The sequence below is a fragment of the Elaeis guineensis genome, chromosome 6 (assembly GCF_000442705.2).
Source record: "Elaeis guineensis isolate ETL-2024a chromosome 6, EG11, whole genome shotgun sequence".
Classification (NCBI taxonomy): Eukaryota; Viridiplantae; Streptophyta; class Magnoliopsida; order Arecales; family Arecaceae; genus Elaeis; species Elaeis guineensis.
In genome coordinates, this window is record NC_025998.2 from 4,079,048 (window position 1) to 4,101,658 (window position 22,611).

The window sequence follows — 22,611 nt, forward strand, 5'->3', positions numbered from 1 at the left end:
CTGTACAATGCCATGCCGGCAACAGAAGAACAAGGAAAAACAAAATGATGAATATGATTTAATGATATTTTTTTAAGACATATAACTAACAATAGTATAACGAACTATAAAAGGCATGAAGAGGAGCATAGCACAGGCAGATCAAAAACAGGCATAGAAGGGGCCATGACCCTGATGGCATTAGAAACCAAATAGAATGTCTCAATGTGTACTTCCAGGAGAATTATGTATCCGACTTAAATTTACCCTACATTCTGCATTTAAAGCCTCACAAGGAGGAGAGCCATTGGCAAAAACAGCAGTATCAGAATCAAAATTAGATTGTTGTTCCTTGGCATCACCAGCATGAACATCAGCATCAGTAATTGTGTTCTTTGCTACTTCCATGTCCCTAGCAGAACTGGCGCCACTGGCATCAGTAGTTATGTCCCCCATATCTTCCATGTTACTAGCAAAATTGGCACCAACAGAATCAGTAGTTGTGTTCTTTGCCTCTTTCATGATACCAGCAGAATCAGCACCATCAACATTTGCAGCCATGTTCTTTGTTTCTTCTATAACGCTTGGAGAATTGGCACCATTAGCAACACCAGCATCATCAAGCACATCCTTTAATTCATTTGCTGGGCCGTGTTTTCTGAACAGACAGGTAGTGATGCAGGGAAACTGACTTTTGATCTTCCATTCTGCTTCTTATACAGGGACATGGCTCTCTGCAAACCATCAATCAACATAAGAAATCAACCATCTAACAGCCATCAATTCATATGCCTTCAAAATAGTATGTCCAACATATTCTTTGAATCTAACACTTCAAAGCTTTTGAAGTGCCGGAAAAAAAAAAAAGCAGTCTACTGCAGACCACTCATTTACACATCATGTCATACTGACCAAGGTCCAAAAGTTTATCAGTTCAAAGATAATCAGCATACAGAATTCCAGTTTGGGTACTAGATCTAAATCTCATTTGACTTGAAACAAGGTAAATCTTAATCAAGGAAATGCTTTTTAAATGCGAAATGTGTTTTAGTTGTTATCAAAAGCCCAAAATTCCGTGCAATCAATACATTGTGCACAAAAGCTCAAAAAGTCCGCAAGCATTTAGCCAGCAAACAAGGCTTACATATGAAGGAACACCAAGAAAATAAAAAAAATGAAAAGAAAATTCCTGCATAACACTGACTTTTGACCATGTATATTTTTATTTGAAATGCAAATGGTAAACATTAGCTGACATACGCTTAAATTTAGCATAAAGTCTCAACCCTAAACATTACTATACCTGAAAAATAGCATCCTTTTTTGTGGGAAAGAGTGAGGTGAAGATGTGATTTGCACCTTGTCTTCTCACTCTAATATCTTCTTTATTATTCTGCAACAGAAAAATACATCATCATAAAAGGAAAGAAACATGATACATTACAGAAAAAAATGAGGATGATTTTGTTTCAAGCAATATACATATCTATTCAGTACCTGGGAGTGTTCATGCTTAGATTTATTGCATGGATCAGTTATCTCCAGTTTCCCCAGCAGAGACATGCACTTTTTGTACAACTCTGGATTGGCAAGATCAAGCGAGATGTCAATCCTGGACAGGTACTTGGCACAAAGGTTGGCATTATTGTCCCTGGTGTTTTTGAAGACTCAGGTATCTTCTTCTGTATAGTGTTTGGAGGACTTTCAACAGCATTTTTTGCCGAAGGTGTATCACTCGATTGCTTTGCATCAATACCTTCAGAAGGCAGATGTTCTTTTCTGGCTCGTTCACTGGATGGATGCTGGCTAGTTTGCCGAACCCAGGCTTCATCTGCAAGAGCATGTGTTGAAGGTTCTGGTTCCTTCTGAGATACAGGAAAATCCACATTGATGTTACCATGTTGTCCCTTCCACATATCAGCATTCATCTTCCACCCTCTGCTACCTACTATATGTCTATTCTGATCCCACTCTGGCCTCCCATATATATGGGATTCATCACCAAATACACCATTATTACCATCCCACACTTGCAAGTGAGGAGGGCATGATCCATCAACTGGATTATGCCACCCAAATGGGCGGCCATGGCCACTGAACCTGTCAGACACTTCATGCATATGATAAGAAACCCCAGTATGGCTCAATTCCATTGATGGTCTAACACCAAATAAAGGAGGACCAGGAAACTGCTGCATAGCTGGATGAAATCCAGCAGGAGGCGGACCATGTTGGAGGGGCATGAAACCATTGGCTATAGGAGAAGGCCAGGCTGGGCCACTTTTCCAAGCATTTCCATGACCTCTTCCCAAACCAATGTCACTGCTCCTTCTTTGACGGTTATAGGATTTACGATCACTAACCTGGACTCTATTATCTTCTTCATATGAGCCCAAAACTGGACTGTCAATCCCAAGCCTGACAGGTGGGGGAGGTAGGAGGTGATTAGGTGAACTGCTATAGAAGGGACCAGTTCGGTTAATGGATGATGAACCACCTGGAGTGGGCTCCCTATTGCAAATCTCAGTCTGAGATTGATCATCCATAATTGGTCCATCCAGAGGCAATTCTCTATCTCCATCTCTGGAACTGTAGCATTTTTGTCTTACTTCATTATCAAAACTTTGTCTGGCACTGGTTCTATCTGGATATCGTCTCTCACTAGTAGAAGGAGATTTTTCTCTTAACTTATTTGGTGAAGAATAAGCATCAGATCTTGGGTTCCTATCATACTGAGAAGCAGCAGCAGTTTCCATAAAATGGATGCGATCCTTTGATTTAAACTTATCAGATGAACGAGAATCAGAAACTTTCTCACAATCTCTGATAGCAGTTGGACAATCCCCTGTAGAAGCTGCACTACGGCGAATTCTCTCTTCAGATGGTGATTCTCTGCATGCAGAATCTGCTTGCTTTGATTTATGCCTGAAAATTAAAATAGAAATACAAATTATAAGTAATACATTATCAAGGGACTGTGAAGGTACATACATCCAGGCAACGACCATATGATATTATCAACTGCCAAGAAAATTACATTTTGGTAAAACAATTACTGACAACATGTATCAGGCAATGTTTACTAATAACAACAAATAGAGGAATTAAAATAATTTGTGACATCGGAAAAAAATCTAAGTGGACATGAGATAAATATAAAGTGGAATAATAAAAGGAAAGAAATCCATAAGAGAAACTTGTAAATGAAGGGTATCTACAACATCTGAACTTTCACCGGACAGTTCCTGGCCCACAAGGAAATCCAAAACATACGAGCACTTCTCTACCAGTCCTGACAAGGTAGGTGGCAAAAACATGAGCAACCCACCACCATCAGCACACAAGACCCATATATCTTCACTAAAAAATATGATCTCTCCGTTGCTTCAATGCCATTACCCCAAAAATTAAAGTTAGATCATTCCATAAATTTGATATCATGCAGATGTTGAAGCTGCTGGCATTTTGGTGCATCCTTACATAGACAGATACATATAGAAGCAGAATAGCTATATGACCTTCACACATCTTTTTGAAATCATGACTATTTCTCAAAGAGCAATGCTACAGTAACTGGAAGAATCACATGCAAAAGTCACTCAGCTGTCTTGCACCATTGACTTTGCTTCATCCTGTGGCATTCATGATGCCAAATCAAACGGAGCAGTACAGATACTACAAACCATCTGTCTTGCACCATTGAGTTACACTTTTGAGTTACCAAAGGATTTTTTTCCTAAAAACATAGTTTTTAAGATACAGGTTCCACATCTTTACAATATAACCATCAAAAAACTCAAATTGCAACCATACTTGTAATGGAAAAGATCCACAAAATATTGAGATAAGTATTTCTTGAGACCTATACTCCAGGTCAGGAGCAGTTATAATCCATAGTCAGGTTACAATTTTCTACAATATTATATACTGATCACATCATCTTTCAAGATAATCATGAATGTATAAGTAATCTATCCAACAGCAGCACTGTAAAAATTTGAAAAAGAAAAAAAAAAAAGGTAATGACCGATTTTACCACAAAATGTGATTGAACATCTTATTAATACAAGAAACAGATAAGGGGGAAGGGAAAATTATGGTACAGTGATTACCTCCAGCGGATGCTACTATCAAATACAAAGAATTGAGCAAAAGGGATGGAATAAGAGACATGAAAAGGTACCTGCTATGATCTTTGACAGCATAAGCACTGGAACTGGCAGAGCTCTTTGGTCGGTTATTATTTGTACTAGAATCAACCTTGATTGAATGTAGATGCTCTGACCTAGGTTTGTCGGTATGGGAATCAATTCTACTAGGAAAAAAATTATCTGCATCTTCATGTGGTTCCTTTGCATTTCGAGTCTTCAAATCACTATGTTCCTCATACCCCTCAGAGAACCTCTTCCTTCCCCTATTAAGCTTGGTGTCACGATCATCAACATAAGGGCTGCCATCAAGATCATTGTCCTGAAGCTTACTTTTTTTATAATGACTCTCAGAGGGCATGTTTTCATCTCTATAATGCTTATTGTCAGACCCCTCACCAATACGATCCCAGGAGCGCTCATCTTGGCGCTTGTCATCCCGGTGTTTTTGGTCCCTGTCAACATCAACCCTGTATTTATCTCTATACTTTCCATCTTCATGCCTTTCATCTTGGGAGCTTTTATTTTTAGTATGATCAGCTCTAGTAGATAGTCTCCTATCACTCCTATCATCACTTTCTCTGCCATCACCCATCCATTTATCTTTATCTTCGGAGTCATCTCTCCTTCTCCTAACATGTTTCCCAAGCTCCTTTTCAAAATCAGGATTCTGAAACTCATGCTGTACTTGCCATTCTGTTAAACCACACAGATGGAAGGTACTGGTTAATTCTAAAACTTACTGGATAGGGGAATGCATTATATTTTAGTAGCAAATTATAATAAAGGAATATGAAACAAATATACAGCACATTGACATGGTGCATTTATTGCAGGAATTTTCTAGCAGAAGAATCACAAATAAGTGAAACTAGAGTTTGTCACCACAGAGCATCATCCCATCTATTCGTCATCACTCACTGACTAAGAGATAGGAAATAGGAAAAGTAAACCATTGAATGATTTGAGTAACAAAACCATATTACACTAGTAAGAAACAAGTCACAATTCAGAAATCAACTTTACAATAATCAGTCTAGATAACTTAATTTCTGTTGAGGGCGCATTTGAATGACCACTAATGCTGATATGAGTGGCAGAAGAACAAAACTAAAAAGATGAATGAACTTGCTGCTAACGTAAAGGTGATCTCATGCCAAACAACAGCATTCCAAAATGATTGCTACATGCTTGAAAAAAAAATTATGAAGCAGCTGTGTGATTGCCTTTGTAAATAGTCCAAATACTAGAATTTGAGAAGGGAGAATTGAATTTCTTAAGATTACATGTTAAAAATAGAAAAAATGAAGTAGGCATCAGCAAAGACTATAAATTGAAAATGAACGGTCTTCGAGTAGATGATTTTGTAGATGACATGGAATTTCATCACAAAGTAAACTGGCTTCCATAAACCTACTTACACCTTCAAGGGTGTTATACAATGCAACAAGGGAAGAAGAATAAAGAGAAGTCTGAGGGAAAGAAGAAATGCAAACAAACCCTAGTATTTCCAAGATGCATGAATGGCAAACAAGCTAGCCTTATACCAACTAGTTAGGCTGGGAAAATAACCCATCAACTATAATCAGAAAACAAGGTCAAAGTCCGGAGTTTAAGTTATATGTTCCAATTCTATAGAGATCAAATTGTTTTTGAATTTTCACAAAGATGCAAGCTGCTGCTGCTGCTGCTGCTTATTCTATAGCCACTCCCTCAATTCTATTGATCCTCCCACTTTCTTCTTCAAATCCAGCCATTTACGGAGACCTATGGTCCTGGATTTCCAATCAATCTATTTCAATGGTTTCTCAGTTTCACTTTTCCGAGAATTCTCCCGCTTTCTTCTTCAATATCTAGCCATTTATGTATAGCTATGCTAACTGTGCACATTCAGGATTTCCAATCAATCTATTTCAATGGTTTTGCAGTTTCACATGTCCAAAAGTTCTCAACAGATCATGAGAAGAAACCTGCTCCAAACTTTTGAGGCACTTCATGAGAAACTGCACCAAGCTACAATGGAGAGTGACATCACGCACTAGTGGTTTAAGTTGTACCAATAACAATGTATCCCATCTCCTATGTCCAAGATTTGGGCAAGCACTTTCCACAATGGTTTTAACTGGTACAATTAAGAAGGTAGTTGGTCTCTATTTCCCTTCTTCTTCTTCTTCTTCTTTTTGAACACACACTCCCTGCACACCTATAGTTTTGAATAAATAGAAACAAGGAAATGCTTAAGAAATCCAGAGAGTAAAGACATACACAGTACAGCAAAAATGGAGTTGGGAGTCCATTTTTTGCACTGCTTTCCCCCAAGTTTTTCCGGCTAAAAGGTAAGTGCAGGCAGCAATCTTGAAAAATTAAGAAACCAATCATCAACGTAAAGAGATACAATTAAAACCTTCTCTGTCATGCTCAGCTTAAGTCATACAAATCTCTAAACTCTTCTCTTTCTAAACATTTTTTCCAAATTCCTTCTGCATAACCAAAATCCCACTCTATTGTTTGTTCTCATGGTAGTATCTCTCCTCATCTTTCTCTGCATCCTAGTATCCTCACTAACACTTCTCCACAACCGCTTGTGCCAGAGTGCCTTATTGAAACTGTCCAGACTCTCACACCTAAATCCCACCCACATTTGCAATACTCCAAATGACAAATACATTTCGCTCTTTAACCTCCACAACCCCTTTTACACAAAATGGTTCCATGAAAGTGCTACAACACCCAGTCAAAACTTTTGCAATGAAACTCTCAGAAAATTCAAGTGACATCATCTGCAAGAATACTATACAATCAACGATAAAAGCAACAAGACATAAGCCTTCAAGCCCAAAACTATTTTACCTTTCATTTCACAAGCATTCTCCTTCACCTCCTCTATATGCAAACTCTTTATCAAGTTCAACACCCAATCCCACATCAAAATTATTGCCCTCCAAATTTGGTACACACTCTTTTACCTAATCCCAAAGGAAACAAATTGACTTACGAAATTTTCATTCACCCTCTAAAATATATCCATCCATAACTCTCCTTATATTATTGGTCACCTTCTCAAGTATGGGTATTTCTTTAACTAAAGCCAAATTCTTCCACATCCTTATCCTCAAGCCATTGCCTCATTTTATGCGCCTCAATGTCCTCCACCTTGATATATATATAAACTCCTCAGTAGTCCTCACCATCCTCCTATATCACAGTAATCTTTCAAGTAAATCTCATTGATGTCCTCAAAATGAATAGTTGAGGCTTTGCTCTTCTACATTTAATTCTTAATAATCATGCTAACAGAACACCTTCTTCATGATCCTCCAACTACCTTTTAATCCAATTTTCAAGCATCATGTGTTCCAACCAACCTATAAAATCCAAATAGCTTCAGTCCCCAAATGTTTCAGTGATGCTAATCATATATGGACTAGTGAACATCCAGGCAAACCATTTGGAAGAGCAAAAATGAAGTGAGCCTTGTTCTGTCACAAGAAACTTCTGGATCTTTTATGTGATCCAACACCCACAAACTACTTTCTGCAAGTTGCGGAAGCTTGCTATCAATTAGCTTGATTTCTTGGGCTCAAATCCATACCTTCTTCAATCAAATACTCCATATTCCTTCTTTTATGCATTCATAATCACACTAAAGTTTCTTTGATGGAGTGGAAACATTCCGCCATCTCAATTTTGCCGTACATGCAGCTCAACCTATCAAGCATTTGACCATAAGCATAGCTCCATGCCTCACTAGTTTCATCCTTAACTTTAACTCCCTAAATTCTAGAGAGAAATCTACCATTAATTGTTATATTATCGAAAGCCTCCTGGACATGCACATCTCAACAAAAATCTCCCAGCAATATCACCAGATCCTGCCTCACAAAATCCTTTCTATATGTCGTTCTCAAAAATTCAACATATCACGTTGACTCAGTTCCCTTGGCCCAGTATAATAATACCTCCATAAGCTTTTGTAATCTATGCTCGACAATTTTACAACAACATACTACTGGTAAATTGATTAGATCAAGGATGAGATAACTTAATAAGATAGACATAAGAGGAAAATTAAAAAGAAAAAAGTATTGTATTTGCATGGAAAATATATCATCTAATTAGACTTTCTTGATTTTGTTTATCCAGCCAATTGTCTGGCCTTCTTAGTTTCTTGCAAGATTCATTAGGCTGGAATTTTAGGGATTTTTTTTTCTTTTTTTTTTTTCTAGTGTTCATGCATCAGTTGGTGGTGGTTATCATATGCAGGTCACCATCACAATCCTGCATATCTAGGTTGCTTAAGCATTGTATGGAGCTGATTAAACCCACAGCAAACTCGGCATGCTTGACAATTACATATAGATCCCAAACATTGTTGTCAAGATCTTAAGATCCATGATCCAGCAAAATGACCCTCAATGATCACATCAGCTCCTCGGATTGGGATTAGTATGCATTGCAAGATCGAGATTTGGATCATCCATCCAGATAGCGGATCGGACAGTCCTTTGGAAGGTAAGATCCAGATCTGTGCCATGACTTTACAAACTAAAGCTTTTAGTATATCCATCTTTTAAAAATGATTAATTTCTTTGATTTTAACAGTGACCAATTCATCATTGATAAACTTCCAAAACATCATATCAGCACGCTCCTTTAAAATTTCAATTAAGAGTGAAGAAAAAATAGATTTAGTTGTTTTGGAAGAGAAGACCTATAGTTATCACTTTTACCATTTCAAAAATTTGATTTCTTCTACAATTTCTTGCCTCAGAGGAGAATTGAGATCAATAAGCCTATGTGTATGCATATTTTTGGGTCAAATAACTCATATTAAGATATTCCACCAACTCGTATGGTGAAATATAACTATATTGATTAAGAAAACACAATGTTTGTTTCTTAGACATGATATTTATGAGCTTATGGTTGTTGGAAGCTTTCTACGACATTATATGATGCATGCTTACTCATTGTTCATTAAATCACAAGTTAAATATGCTTCTTATTTTCATGTTGTTCCACATTTATTTTTTGTGTTACAAGAAATCAGAAAGAGTATTACAATTTGCAATCCCATTCATGATTTAATCCGATTCACCTTTCTCTATGATTTATGATATGATCCTAACCTTAACAGTGTGGTCCAAAATGTAGAAGAAAACCTCCAGCAAAAGTTGCTAGCAGTTTTCATCAATGATCAAATCCAACCCAATAGACAAAAAAAACAATTTAGTCTAGCCTACGAACTTCATGATCTTAATTTGACAGGCCTCACTAGACACATAGGTCTACTTCAAGGCTAACTAGTATATAGACGACAAGACCTAACCTAATTCTTAGCCTACAAAATGGACATCCACCATCACCCTTGTGCATATTGTGAACTTCTTCTCCACTAAAAACAATCCATTAGCATAAGTCTACCCTTGTCTCCCAACCAGTTTTGGAATAAACCTCAATCTCTTAACTCTATCACTAGAATTATAAAACTAGCTTATCAGTAACACACTCGAGCTCAAACTTACACCAAATTTTCCACCAACATAGAAACTCCCAATACAATAGATTCTTACAATTGATGCCTGCATATTAGCTGAAATCAAAAGTTACAAATCATTACCTAGTCTCCTAGAGAGAATTGGTACAAAATATCCTAAGCAGCATGCTAAATGAAAACCTCTGAATACATTTTACCGTAGTGATGATAGTCATGATCTCAAACTCATATTCAAAGATTAGTCCATGGAAAAGGCTTGACTACCTACCATGCCAACACAAATGTTGTATTTCAAATGTTATGTTGATAAGCACGTTAAGGAAAAAGGATGGCCTTCATATGAGATCCTTACACCACATACCAAATAAGATGCCCACGTGATTGATGCCAAGGTCCTTAAAGTCGCACCCTTAAGAAGTTTTATTTTCTCCAGCAAGGATTTTGACTAAGATGTTTAACAAACCAGCCAACCTGGCAAGTTGATTATATGATGGCTTCAGTCCAAGCAAAGAACAAATTCCACCAAAACCAAACCCGACATATCAGTAATACTTCCAATATCCTTTGTCTTTCTCTAACTGAATGCACCTTTCCCTTCTATTTTTCATCAAGGTTTCCCTCTACATTCAAAGCATCTTAACAAAACCTACTATATCAATACATTAACATTAACGAATTGGTCTTGAATTCTAACCATCCTAGTTTTACAATAGATCCACCCTATGCTCATGGATCCTCTCCAGTAATAACACTAAGTCTTGTTTTGCACTTATTTTTTCATTTTAGCTCTGATAGTATCCAACTTTCACATGACATCTTAAAGTTGCAGCTCCACTTCAATTACCAAACTTTGATGCCATCAGAAACATCCTTTTCTACTTCCATTCTCCTCCAAATAGACAAATAAATCCGGAATCGATCTGCTTGTGAATATTGCCATGGACTCAAAAGTACATCATGAACCCCTCAAATATTTCCTTCATGGATTATACACGAAGCTTACCCAGCTTCCCCAACAACATTCACCATGTGTAAACAAAGCCCTCCATTGGTTACTTTAGGTCCAATCTTTTTTTTAAAAAAAATACAAAAAGGGCTTGTAATATATGCACGCACTCTTCAAGAACACAGCTTGCATTTGCAGCCAAGAAAGATCTTATCAACAAGCCTGAAACTGATAACACATCCTGATGCCTGCCATATCAAAACAAAAATGTGGGCATGAAACCTCCATTGCATGAACGGATCTTTGATTCACCCTTGGGTTTGACAATTTGATTGCTCCAATGACAAATAGTGATATTAAGCTTTTTTTTTTTTTTTAATTTACCTTGTTTGCCACCCTGTAAAAGAATAATGTATCCTTTATAGAAAAATCAACAGGAAAAGTTGCTGTCACAGGCAGAAGATTATGAATCTTAAATCTAACAGTAATAATTTACAAAACCCTGAATTATGTATGGATACACAAGATTTTACATAATATTTTCAAGAATCAGTTTTTGTCATATCTTAAGCTTATATGAAGCAAATTCATAACAAAATGGTACATCGGGCGTTATGTGTTATGGTTAAACTAACTGAAACTGTTCAATTAGAATAAATTGATATCAAATGCCTAGATTAAGCAGTAAACAGCAAAACAATGTAAGTGAACATGACAAGTATAGACAAAGTGTGTGCACAACATAAATTCTCATTGACTTTTTGCAGGCAGCTCTGCAAAATCATCATATCTCTGATCGTCCAAGTATATCCAATGCAATAAGGAACAGAACTGATAATAGATAAGCAATAATAATAAGGAGAAGAAGAATAAAGGCTAAAGTTATTGGGCACATTACCACTGTTTTCTATATCCTTCTTTGCTGCATGTTCTTCTACTGTACTGCCTGTTTTAGAGCTATGCTTCCTACTTACCACATCATCAGACCTTGCATGCCTGGAATCTTGGGTCTTCTTATCCCTGTTAGATGCCCGTTCTCTACCCCTGTCCTTTGTTTCCTTATACTGACTATCACTCTCTCTCCAGCTTGAATCCTTCTCTGGCCTCCACTTGACCGAATCAATCTTCTCTCCACTCTCCCCATTCCTCCCACTTGAACCTTCACGCCTTCTACTCGACCTGCCCTTTGAATCAGACGCCGATAGCTTTGACTTTGAGCTTTTATTCAAGTCCACCGGCCCAAATTCCTCCTCTTTGGACTTCTTATCAACTACAAGATCATCATCCCCTCCCCCATTCCACCGATCAGAAACCGCCACGTCCTCCTCCCGTTCCTTCCTTTTCCTTCCATGCTCCCCCGAGATATCACCATTGATGGAACCCATCAAATCTTTCCCCTGAGACGAATGCGAGGATTTCCGCCTCTCCAGCTCCAGATCTCTAGAAACCCTAACTCCCGAGCTGGCGGCAGGCTCTTCCTCCCTCGGCTTCCTCTCTCTCGAGTTCTCATCCTCATCAGAGTCAGACCGATCCCTCTCGTCCTTGTGCTTGTGCGACCTGTGGGATCTGTGCCGAGAGCTCCGAGGCATCTCCAAGAAACCCTCAAAACCCTAATTCCAGACTCCAAATCAGGAATCCAAAAGAACTAAGAAACACTCCTACAAGCCAACCAAATCCCTTCACGAAACCACCGGCTCGCCGATCTCCGCCTCGAATCAGACGATCCGACTAGAGAACTCGAAATCTAAAGCGAACACCACGAAGAACAGAGAAGCGCTAGACGGATGCCTGAAACGGACTACGAGATCGTAGAAGGAAGAGCGTGTCCTTCTCCGGAGCGGAGCGGGGATCAATCTCAGAGGCGGACGCGGGGCAGAGAGATAGATGAGGCGGCGGCTGCGGCGGCGGCGGCGGCCAAGAAGCGGAGAAGGAGGGTGGGGGGGTGTGGAAGGGGAATGAGCAAGGGGGCAATCGCGGGAGGGATGATGGATGGGTCCGAGAAGAGTCGCCCCCGTCCCCTTTTTTGAGGTTAATGTGACTCAACGCCTCTTCTATGAAGAGCCCCATGTCCTGGATTCTTTCCATCTGGTCCAAAATGCCCTAATCACTTTCTAAGTCACTGTCCACTGGGCGCGCCTTAGAGCTTTCCGTTCCTCGGGCGTTGACGTGTCCAGCAGAATCTATTGGACCTTGAATGCGCATCGTGAGGGATGATGTGTCGGATAACAAAGGCCCGGCTTGCTTTGGACCTAAGCTCATGGCCGGGGGGAAGAGTGGGAAGTGGAAGCTGGGGCTTCTTTATTGTGTCGGGGTGGTCCGGTGTGTAGGCCTCACAAGCCACAATGGTTAAAAGGTTGGACAGCCCCTTTCGACCTTTTCATTAGGTTCTTACGTGTCAGGCGCAAATGTCTAGTCAAAAGGATGAAGATTACTGAGCGCAAATGCCCCGAGGAATCATAGGTACGGATCAGATCTTTTAGACGTATGTTTTGCACCATATAGTGTTGTACAGTTTTGGTTAACCAAATATTTTTATTTATTTATTTTTTTTAGATAAGATGACGTACTCATGTGTCGTGAGTATAAACATAGCTAAAAAGATCAAAAAAAAATCTTAAAATATCTGTAGTACCTCAACCATTTCGATCCACGTAACTCCCCTGATGTGCTCTGCCACAAAGAAATCCATCCAATCGGCCACACTGTTGGTCTTCCGATAGATGTCTCTGACCTCAATTGAGGAGTAATCTCGAACAAGCACCAGATGTCGCTGAGAAGAGGATGAACAGCTCCATCTCTAGGCTACTTTTGTAACCAATTGATGATCGTGCTGAATCCCCCTCCACTATCAGTCTCTCCACTTGCAACCACAACCTTGCAAAGGATATACTAGCTCAGACAGTTCGCAGCTCCGTTGTTGAAATAGTGCTGTCGGGAAGGTAATTAACGTCAGCTCCCATAAGTTTGAAATCAGGACTGCAGATCACAAAGCCCACATTGCCTTTGGGCTTCTCACTCTGCCATCAAAGTTGACTTTCAGGAAACTCGGAGGTGGAGGCTCCCAAGTAATAAACACCATATGGATCGCTGCCTAGAGTGGTCGGAGAGTCCCAGGTATCTTAAGTGATTAAGATCGAACTAGTCGATACCACATGCATAACCTCTCTAGCCTGCACCATTGCCCTCTCCAGGATAAACCCATTGGTTGCCAAGACGCTTCGAAGATTCTTCTATTCCTGACTAGCCACATATGATAAGCAATATAAACCGCTCTGATCTCCATCCCTTTAGAGGAGTCAGACTTCCAACTTTGTCGTAGCCCCTCCAAGAAGCCATGAGATGGCTCTATAGAGGAGCTAGCCACCCGAGAGAGACACACCAAAGTCCATACCTACTGAGCTATGGGATATAGAAACAAGATATGGTCCATCATCTCCTTATCTATACAATGCTCGAACAGATTGGAGGGAGATCCATACCCCTAACTCGCAACACTACCCTGGTTGGAAGTTGGCCCTAGGCTACCTTCCAGAGGAAGAAATGCACCCTTGGGTGGACATGAAGCTTCCAGATCCACATCCCATCTATCCTCCTGATCGCTTCCCTCTTGAACTCCTCATAGAGGTTTCTTGTCACCGCCCTTGACATGCAAGTAGAACTCCAAATTCTGACATCCCATCCACAAAAAAATAGGAACAACAATGGTTAGCACCCTCTCTGCTAGAGTCGGCCCAAAGAGCTAGGAGACACACATCAACACACCATCCTCCCCTCTAGCTGGAATAGATTTGCAACCCACATTGAGCCGGCAATCTCCATGCTGATATGGGTCGGTCAACTATCCACCGACAAGTCAACAAGCCATGGGTTATACGTAAAGTCGATGTCCTGCACGTTCCCCATAATCCACCTAACATGGTCTAGAACCACCTGGGCCTGCAAGCAGATCTCCTTCCACATAAAGGTAGGGTTGGCAATTCGTGTTCATAGGTCATAAATGGTCATGTTGACCTGGAGGTATAACACAGATTAGCTCAACCTGAACACGACCTATTTAATTAAAAGGATCGATCTGTGGAACACAAACATGATATGAACATATACGGATTGACATGACACGATCTGTCTGACACGATTAATAATTGTATTGATGTACAGATCAAACGAGTACATGATCCGCCTAATGATCCATTTAACTATTTGACTTATTTATAAAATTTAACTAAAATAATAAAAATTTAGTCAAAAAATTAAAATAATATAAAAATAATTTAGTTACTTACTATGCTAATTCACAACTCTGAATTTCATCGTTGTTTGTTTTAGGTTAGGATTATAATTTTTTGATTTTCCTCATTTGCACTTAAGTAATCTTAAAATAAACATGTTAAATATATTTAAACGTATCGTATAACCTTTTAACTAGTTTTAACCCATTTAGTTAAACGGATCAAAATGGGTTATATAGGTCAACCCGCTCAAGACATGAATTTATCGTGTCATAAACGAATCAATCCGTTTATGATCCAAACTCATTTATTCCAAATCTGAACCCATCTAAGTACGTGTTGTATCGTGTCCGTATCAACGGATCTTATCGAAAATTGCCAGCCCTACATAAAGGAGTCCCTCCTATCAGGTCGAGTATCAGTATCAATAGTCCAAGAGTCGTATCTGTCTCTTATCACCTCACTCCAAATATAGTCTGACTGAAGCAAGAATCGAGCAGCATACCGAGCAATCAGGGCCTTATGCCTCGCCATAAGGGATTGAATGCCCAATCCCCATCCTTGATCATTGGTAGACTACATCCCAGCCAGCAGATGAACTCAACCACCATCCCAGTGAGATCCCCATAAGAAGTGCCTGAACTGCTACTTGTTCTTCATCGCCATCGCTTTCAAGAGGATGGTATTGGACATCATATAGACTAGGACCGAGCTAAACATCGATCTAATCAGAGCAACTCTACCTATCATGGATAAGCATCTAGTCTGCTAACCCTTCAATTATCCTCGAATCGACTTCTCCATCCGGGAGCACTCAGCTCTCCAAAGTCTCCGGCCTGTGATGGGCACTCCCAAGTAGTGATGGGCTCCTCTCTGCTCAGCTATCACTAGTCGCTCTCTAATATCCTACTTCAACGGGGCCTTGATCTTTGGACTGAAGTAAATGGACGATTTGAACAAATTCACTTTCTACTCAATAGCAGTGCAATATCTCTTCAGAATCCTCCTGAAGAAGTCAGCATTCCAAATAGACGTCTGACCCATCAAAAGACAATCATTTGTAAACAAAAGGTGTGAGATCTGTTAGATGTATGCCCTAAAAATCAATATGATAGATACATTGTAATAATTTTAGAATATATTTTTATACTTAAATAATTAATTTATCAATAAAGTGGATAATTTTTATCCATTCCTGTGTTATGTGTTCAAGAATCGTCCAAAGAATTAATAACTTAAAGATGCATATTTTAAAAAATTTAGATTTGAGATATGTATAATTAATTCCTCAATTACTCCTAATCAATAGATCATCATGGAGACGGTGATTGATCCGGTTAGATATTGCATGGATTGCTTTCTTCGGGATAGATGAGTCTCGAGTCTATAGTGTAGAGACACTGAGCGAGAGTGCAGATGGTTGTTGGAGAATATCGATATTGAATATGACCATACGAGAGATCACATGGATGTCTACTCATTGGTCAGTATCTTTTTGATGTTGTAGTGGTATGAGTGGTTCCTTGATCTGTGATGTCTCGACTGCTCACAGTGAGATTGCTATAGTTTAACTACAGATAAACATGATCTCCTAGCCATTTGGATCTTTGTAGTATATGTTGGCTCCAGTAAGTTCATTGTAGGAGTAGGATGTATATTTATAAGAGATCTATCAATCTTAGTAGATAAGGAGTAGTCCTATAGGATTTGAGAAGTCAATTCATAAGTTTATGGCCATAGCAAGATGATTGATGAAAAGAGTTTGCATGAGTATCACATTTGGACTTGAGCTAATTAAATCTTTTATATAATGGATGTTGGAGTTTGACGAGTTTTCATAATCTCTATTTTGTCAGAACTCACGATAGATGAACTAAATCACACAGTAACTACACCTAGGAGTTCTATTTTCTATTCTGCTAGATTACCATCACATGCTGTAAGGCATCACTAGTGAATTCTGAGAACTCATTAGAATCATTCTGGATCAATAATCCTTATTGGGTGTGAGTTAGAATTATTTCAGACTATCGAAAGGTGTTTCGATGATACTATGATGGAAATCATAGTATGTTTCATTACTAGACAGAACTGAACCTATGGGATCATACACAGAAAAGGTTCTTGACTGATCAAATGTTGAGTTACGATTATGAATCTAATAAGATTTAATTATCAATATAATTGATAATGCAAAAGTTGTAATTAACTAATTCGCTGAATGTTAGTAAATTGTAGGAGGATCAAGTAGCAATTGAATTACTGTCTGGCTCAATCTGATTGAGTTATAGGGTTCAAATCAGATCTAATTGAATTATATTCAATTTGGTTTGGTTTGGATTTGATTAGATCAATCTTAATTGGATTATGAGATAACCCAATTACATAAGAAGATCAATTCCTAGTTTTACTAGAACTTGATTCAATCAATTTTCTAATTAGATTAGCATTTAATTCAGATTTAATTGAGTTCCTAATTAGACTAAAAATTACCTTAATTAGGGTGCTACTTAATCCTAAATTGGTTAGGATTTAAATCAGATTTAAATCAGTCCTTAAGAAATTCCAGTTGGACTGGGATTCTATCTCCTTGCGCCATCCCATGTTCACGCTTAGAAAAGGATCGCCCTCTTGGTTTTTGCGCCACAAAAACACCACGCCAAAGCCCTTACATGCCCTCTCTTATCTCTTTTTTGGATTAGGATCAGATCAGATTTGATTTAAATTTAAATTAGTTTAAATTTAAATTAAAATTGGAGTCGTAGTTTGATAAGGTGATTGACCTTGTCAAAATCTAGTCTTAAAGATTGAAGAAGATCCTAATCAACCATCAAAGAAGCGATCTCTGCAAAGGAGCTAGTACTCCGAGGAGATCAAAGAGCCTCTAATCAAATTAGACCTCGTATGGATATCTGTAGAAGTCGAACATGTGCACGGCTATATCAAAATCCGAGATATCCTCAGATCCGGATCTGAAGGAGTTCAGCAATTCAAATATATGATTCGATCATAAAATTATTTTATTTTCTGAAATCAGATACCCTTAATCTTGTTTATTATCATATGAACTAGATCCATAGGTATTTGATTTAGATCTATGCATGTGTAGGATTAAATCTGATTTAATCTAGTCTTTCGCTGTTTGTTTTTCAAAATTATTTTAAAATCTGCATGCAAAATACCTAAAATTCGACAAGATCAGCCCAGCTCCTGGGGCAGGCACATAGGGGTCCAAAGCCTACTCCAAGATAGCTGGTCGCAAAGTCTTGATGGAGTGTCAGTGCAAAGAATGAAGAGGTATGGAGATAGAGGATAACCTTGATATAGGTCACTGTAGAGTAAAGGTAGGCCATCATGATACCATTGACCAATATAGCAAAGGAAGATGACCCCACATAGCTTGTGATCCACTTGATCTAGTGCTGGTGGAAGCCAAAGCTCTCCAATTATGACCAAGGAACTGTGAACTCATTCGATCATAAACCCTCTCCATATCAAGCTTGATGATCATGAGACATTGTTGGGCCAATGTTCTCTGAAGATCTTGTCAAAACTCTTATGCAATCATCACTAGAGCCGTCAAAATGGATCATGACCCATGGACCGATTCGTTTAAGCCCTTAAAATAGTAGGGTTGGGCTAGTATTTTGGTAGCCCATTTAACAAAAGAGCTTCTTAGCACGGCTCGTTTATGGCCTGGCTTGTGAAAGGCTAGCCCATCTCATCCGTGGATCAGTCCGTTTATTAAAAAAAAAGAGACATACAATTACACAAATTGTTAAATGTTAAAAAAAAGTTTAATATTAAAGTCAGTTACGTGACTGACTTTTTATTAAACCCTCCATCTTTTTTTCCCAACGTCCTAATTAAAAACTACCTAAAATATTCTAATTAAGAATAGGGACTGAATTTTAATGGTTGGACTCAATGTTATTTGAACAATATTTATTATTTGTTGGTTTCTTTGATTTTGTAGAGTTTAATTAGTTTGTAATTTTTTTTTTTGAAAAATGAAGAATATAATATTATTACAAATTTTTTGAAGTTATTTCATATTTACTTTTGATGTTTTAAAATTTGATATAGGATTGGTTTTATTTATTTATTTGATGAGGTATTATATTTGAAAATTTTATAATTTTATAATTTTTATAATTATTTTAATTTTTTGATAAGTTATAAGGACCGATCTATTTAGGCCCTTCACTTATAAGGGCTAAGGTAGGACTGCCTATTGTGTGGTGCATTTATCAAAAGGATATTTTGGCCCGGCCCTAATGGGTCCACCTCGTGAAGGGCCAGCCCTCCACGGGCCGAGCCGGTCCATTTTGACGGCTTTAATCATCATATTATCTGAGATTTGCGACCTCCAATAAATGATCCCTACTCAACATTGATCAATCGAGAGAGGGTTGGCTTCATTTTTCTAACCATGATCTGTGCACAAATCTTGTATGGAGTGATGCATAAGTTGATGGGTCTAAAATGACTCGGCTCTGAGATATTTTGCCTTTTAGGATTTTTTTTTTATGGATAAAAAATTTATCCAAGAATTTATATTTTTTTGATAAATATTTTTCAAACAATATTTTGATAGAAAAATAATTTATCCATGTTCTTTTATACATTGAAAAATGACTCAAGAATCTATTACCCATATTTTTTTGCATTACTAATTTCCTAAGTTGCCAAGATCTATTCATATTTCTCATAATACCCTTTATTATATAAATTTTATTATATATAATACTATAATATAACATATTATATGATAATATATTTATTATTATTATATTTATTATAATATATTAAAAATATTATATTATATGAATATCTTATATTAATATAATATAATATGACATATATTATATAATATTATTATATATTATATTATATTATATATATATTATTATATATAAAATATCATATATTATAATATTATTATGTAAATATTATTATATATAATAGTATAGTATAATATAATATAATTCTATTAGAATATATTAATATATAATAATATATTGTATGATTATAGTTTTATGTGTTATTATTATAATATTATATTATAATAATTTATTATAATATTATAAGATAATATTCTATCTTATATTAAAATATAATATAATAATTATATTATATTATACTATATTAAAATATAATATACATATTATATTTTAATAATATATTATATTATCTAATATAAATATTATTATATATTATATTATGTTATATTATTCTTATGATATAATATATTATAATATAATAATATTATTATTGTTATAAAGTTAAAGATATATTAAGAATAAATTAAAAAGATTATTTTTTTGATTGATGGAAAAAATGATTTAGCTATCTTATAGATGGATAAGATTTTCTTCCATTTTATGAGTAAATGCTATCCATGGATAAGTAATTTACCCATCTTGAAAAATATTAAAATATGGATAAGTTAGTCAATGAAAAAATTAATCAATTTTTTCATGATATTTACTCATAAAAGAACAGGCCCTTAGGGATAAGAGCAATAAAAGTGCGCTTTCATGCTTTCGGCATTGATCCTAATAGAAGAAGAACTGGATAGCCTCGACAATCTCCTCCTGAACAATCACCCAGTATTGCTTGGAGAAGAGAGTGAAAAACCATCCAGATCGGGGCCTTATCCTCTGCCATGGAGTACAATACCCTCTGAACTTGCTCCGCCAAAATTGGACCTGTCAAAACATCATTCATTTGGGTCAAAGCCCGATCAACCAAAGAAGAATGGTATAGAGCTCACCTCTACCCAGTTTGTCAGTCCATCACCCCTAGAAGAAGTGGAGCATCTCCTATGATCTCCTCCTCCCCTCCATCCAGGTCCTCATGACATCTTGCAGTATCTTGGTCTATTTTCGTTATCTACGGATGATTGTCGACTGATGAAAAAATTTGATGTTCCTATCTCCTTCTCTGATCCACTGAATTTTATACTTCTACCAACATAAGATCTCCTATTGGGTGAATGATGCATGGGTAACTTGTTCTGGAGCATTGCTAGATCCTCTTCAGCAAGCCCTCCCTCTTGGTCCTCTCTTCACTGAAGCTAAGCAATAACGACCTCTATGTCCTCCAGCCTCCTGAAGATATAACCAACCTCCACTCGATTCCAACTCTAGAGCCTGCATCTCATCAACTAGAGTCTACAAGTGACTCAATACATCACATTGCCCTAGAAAAGCATCCTCCAAACCTCCCTTATAATATCTCAGGAGCATAGGTAGCAAAGCCAAAATTTTTCGAACCAGAAAGGACTTTGATAGGAGATATCAATATCTATGGAGATGAGCACGAGGCTATGATCTGATACAATCCTGGGGACATGATATAACTAATAGCTCGAGAATATTTGGATCTAGCATACGGTGAGAAGGCCTTATCAATCCGCTCCAAAACTCTCAATATCCCTTATCTGTTGTTGCACAATTTGACCTGGGCTCATAGAATCCCAAATGCACCAATCCATTATTCCAGATGAAATCTCAAAACTTCTTTGACTCTATGTTATCAGTGAAGGATCTTCCTCCCTCTTCTCTCGAGCGCTATCAATGCAGTTGAAATCACCCACCATTAGAAAGGGAACATCTTGCTCAATCAGCCTTACCACTTCATTCCATACTACCCATCTTTTCCTATACTCAGTGCTCGTATAAACATTGAATAAAAGCCAGATAGATCCATATTGCTTTCTAAGATCACAATGACTACATGCTGGGTACAGCTATGAAATGCATTAATATTGGTTAATCCCTCTCTCTAAATCACAATGATTCCCCTAGCAAGCCCATAGGATTTGATAGCATGAACCCCAGGTTGTCGGGAATCTGCATTTAACTCTAGTGAGGCTATTCTCCATGAGCCGAGTCTTCAAAAGTATATATAAATCCAAACTGTGCTTGTACACCAATCTTCTAAAGGTGGACATAAAAGAGGGCTTGCCCATCCCCCAAGTATTCTACATTAGGATCTGTATGAATACATCAATGATGGGACACGGGCACCACTACCCTCAGTGCAACATCTTCCATCTTAAAATGCATATCTATCATGATTTTTAGAAAATAAAAAAGCTCTTCTACTCATGTGCTACCATAGCCATCCATCTCCATGATGAATGAAATGGTAGCTGTTGTGCCAAAAATACTCCTGACTCGGATAGATCAGTCACCTCTTCTATATTTGTGAGGTATTATCCGTTTCGATCTCTGGCATAAGAATTTCATATAAACTATATATTCTTTTGACTCACAATCGATATGGGACTAAAGATGCCGCCCTACGCCTCCCAATTCGGCCCACAATATTAGCCTCCAAAGCTAGGAGGAGTGTGTGCATGGGTAGGAAGTATTTTCCACATATGGTGTTAATGTTGCGGTCAAGGATCTTGAATGGGTCAATCTCCGCTCCTATATATATAAGGTATCATCCGCTTGGGCCTCTGGCACATGGCACGGGATTTTATGATTTTCTATTTAAAAAGCATCTCACATGAAAAAAAATATCCTATTCCATATAAATCATATTCTCCTTTGACTAACCATTGGGACTAAAAATATCGTTCCCCACAATAGTAGCCATCCAAAGCTGTCTAAATTTCTTGTTCAATTGCTTCCAGCATCAGCGCCAAAGTCATGCGCAGCCTTACTACAAGATTGGTGCTCCTTGAAATCTGCGCATTAAGTCCTCAGCCAAAGTAGCTCCTAGGAGAAACTATTACTTGGTGGAAGAGGGTTGCTTACATGAAGGAGCCTCCTTCCAATCTCCCGATAGTAAAACTTG

General features: G+C 37.7%; 1 protein-coding gene across 1 annotated transcript; it reads right to left on the minus strand.

Annotated features, from left to right (window-relative positions):
* Positions 1-150: 150 nt before the first annotated feature.
* Positions 151-12,591, minus strand: LOC105047580 (uncharacterized). The gene is given in 7 exon segments (XM_010926559.4): positions 151-626; positions 629-713; positions 1,283-1,372; positions 1,477-1,631; positions 1,634-2,904; positions 4,163-4,823; positions 11,469-12,591. Coding segments are annotated over 7 exon segments (3,378 nt in total). The 5' UTR covers positions 12,160-12,591; the 3' UTR covers positions 151-201.
* Between the last annotated feature and the right edge of the window lie 10,020 nt (positions 12,592-22,611).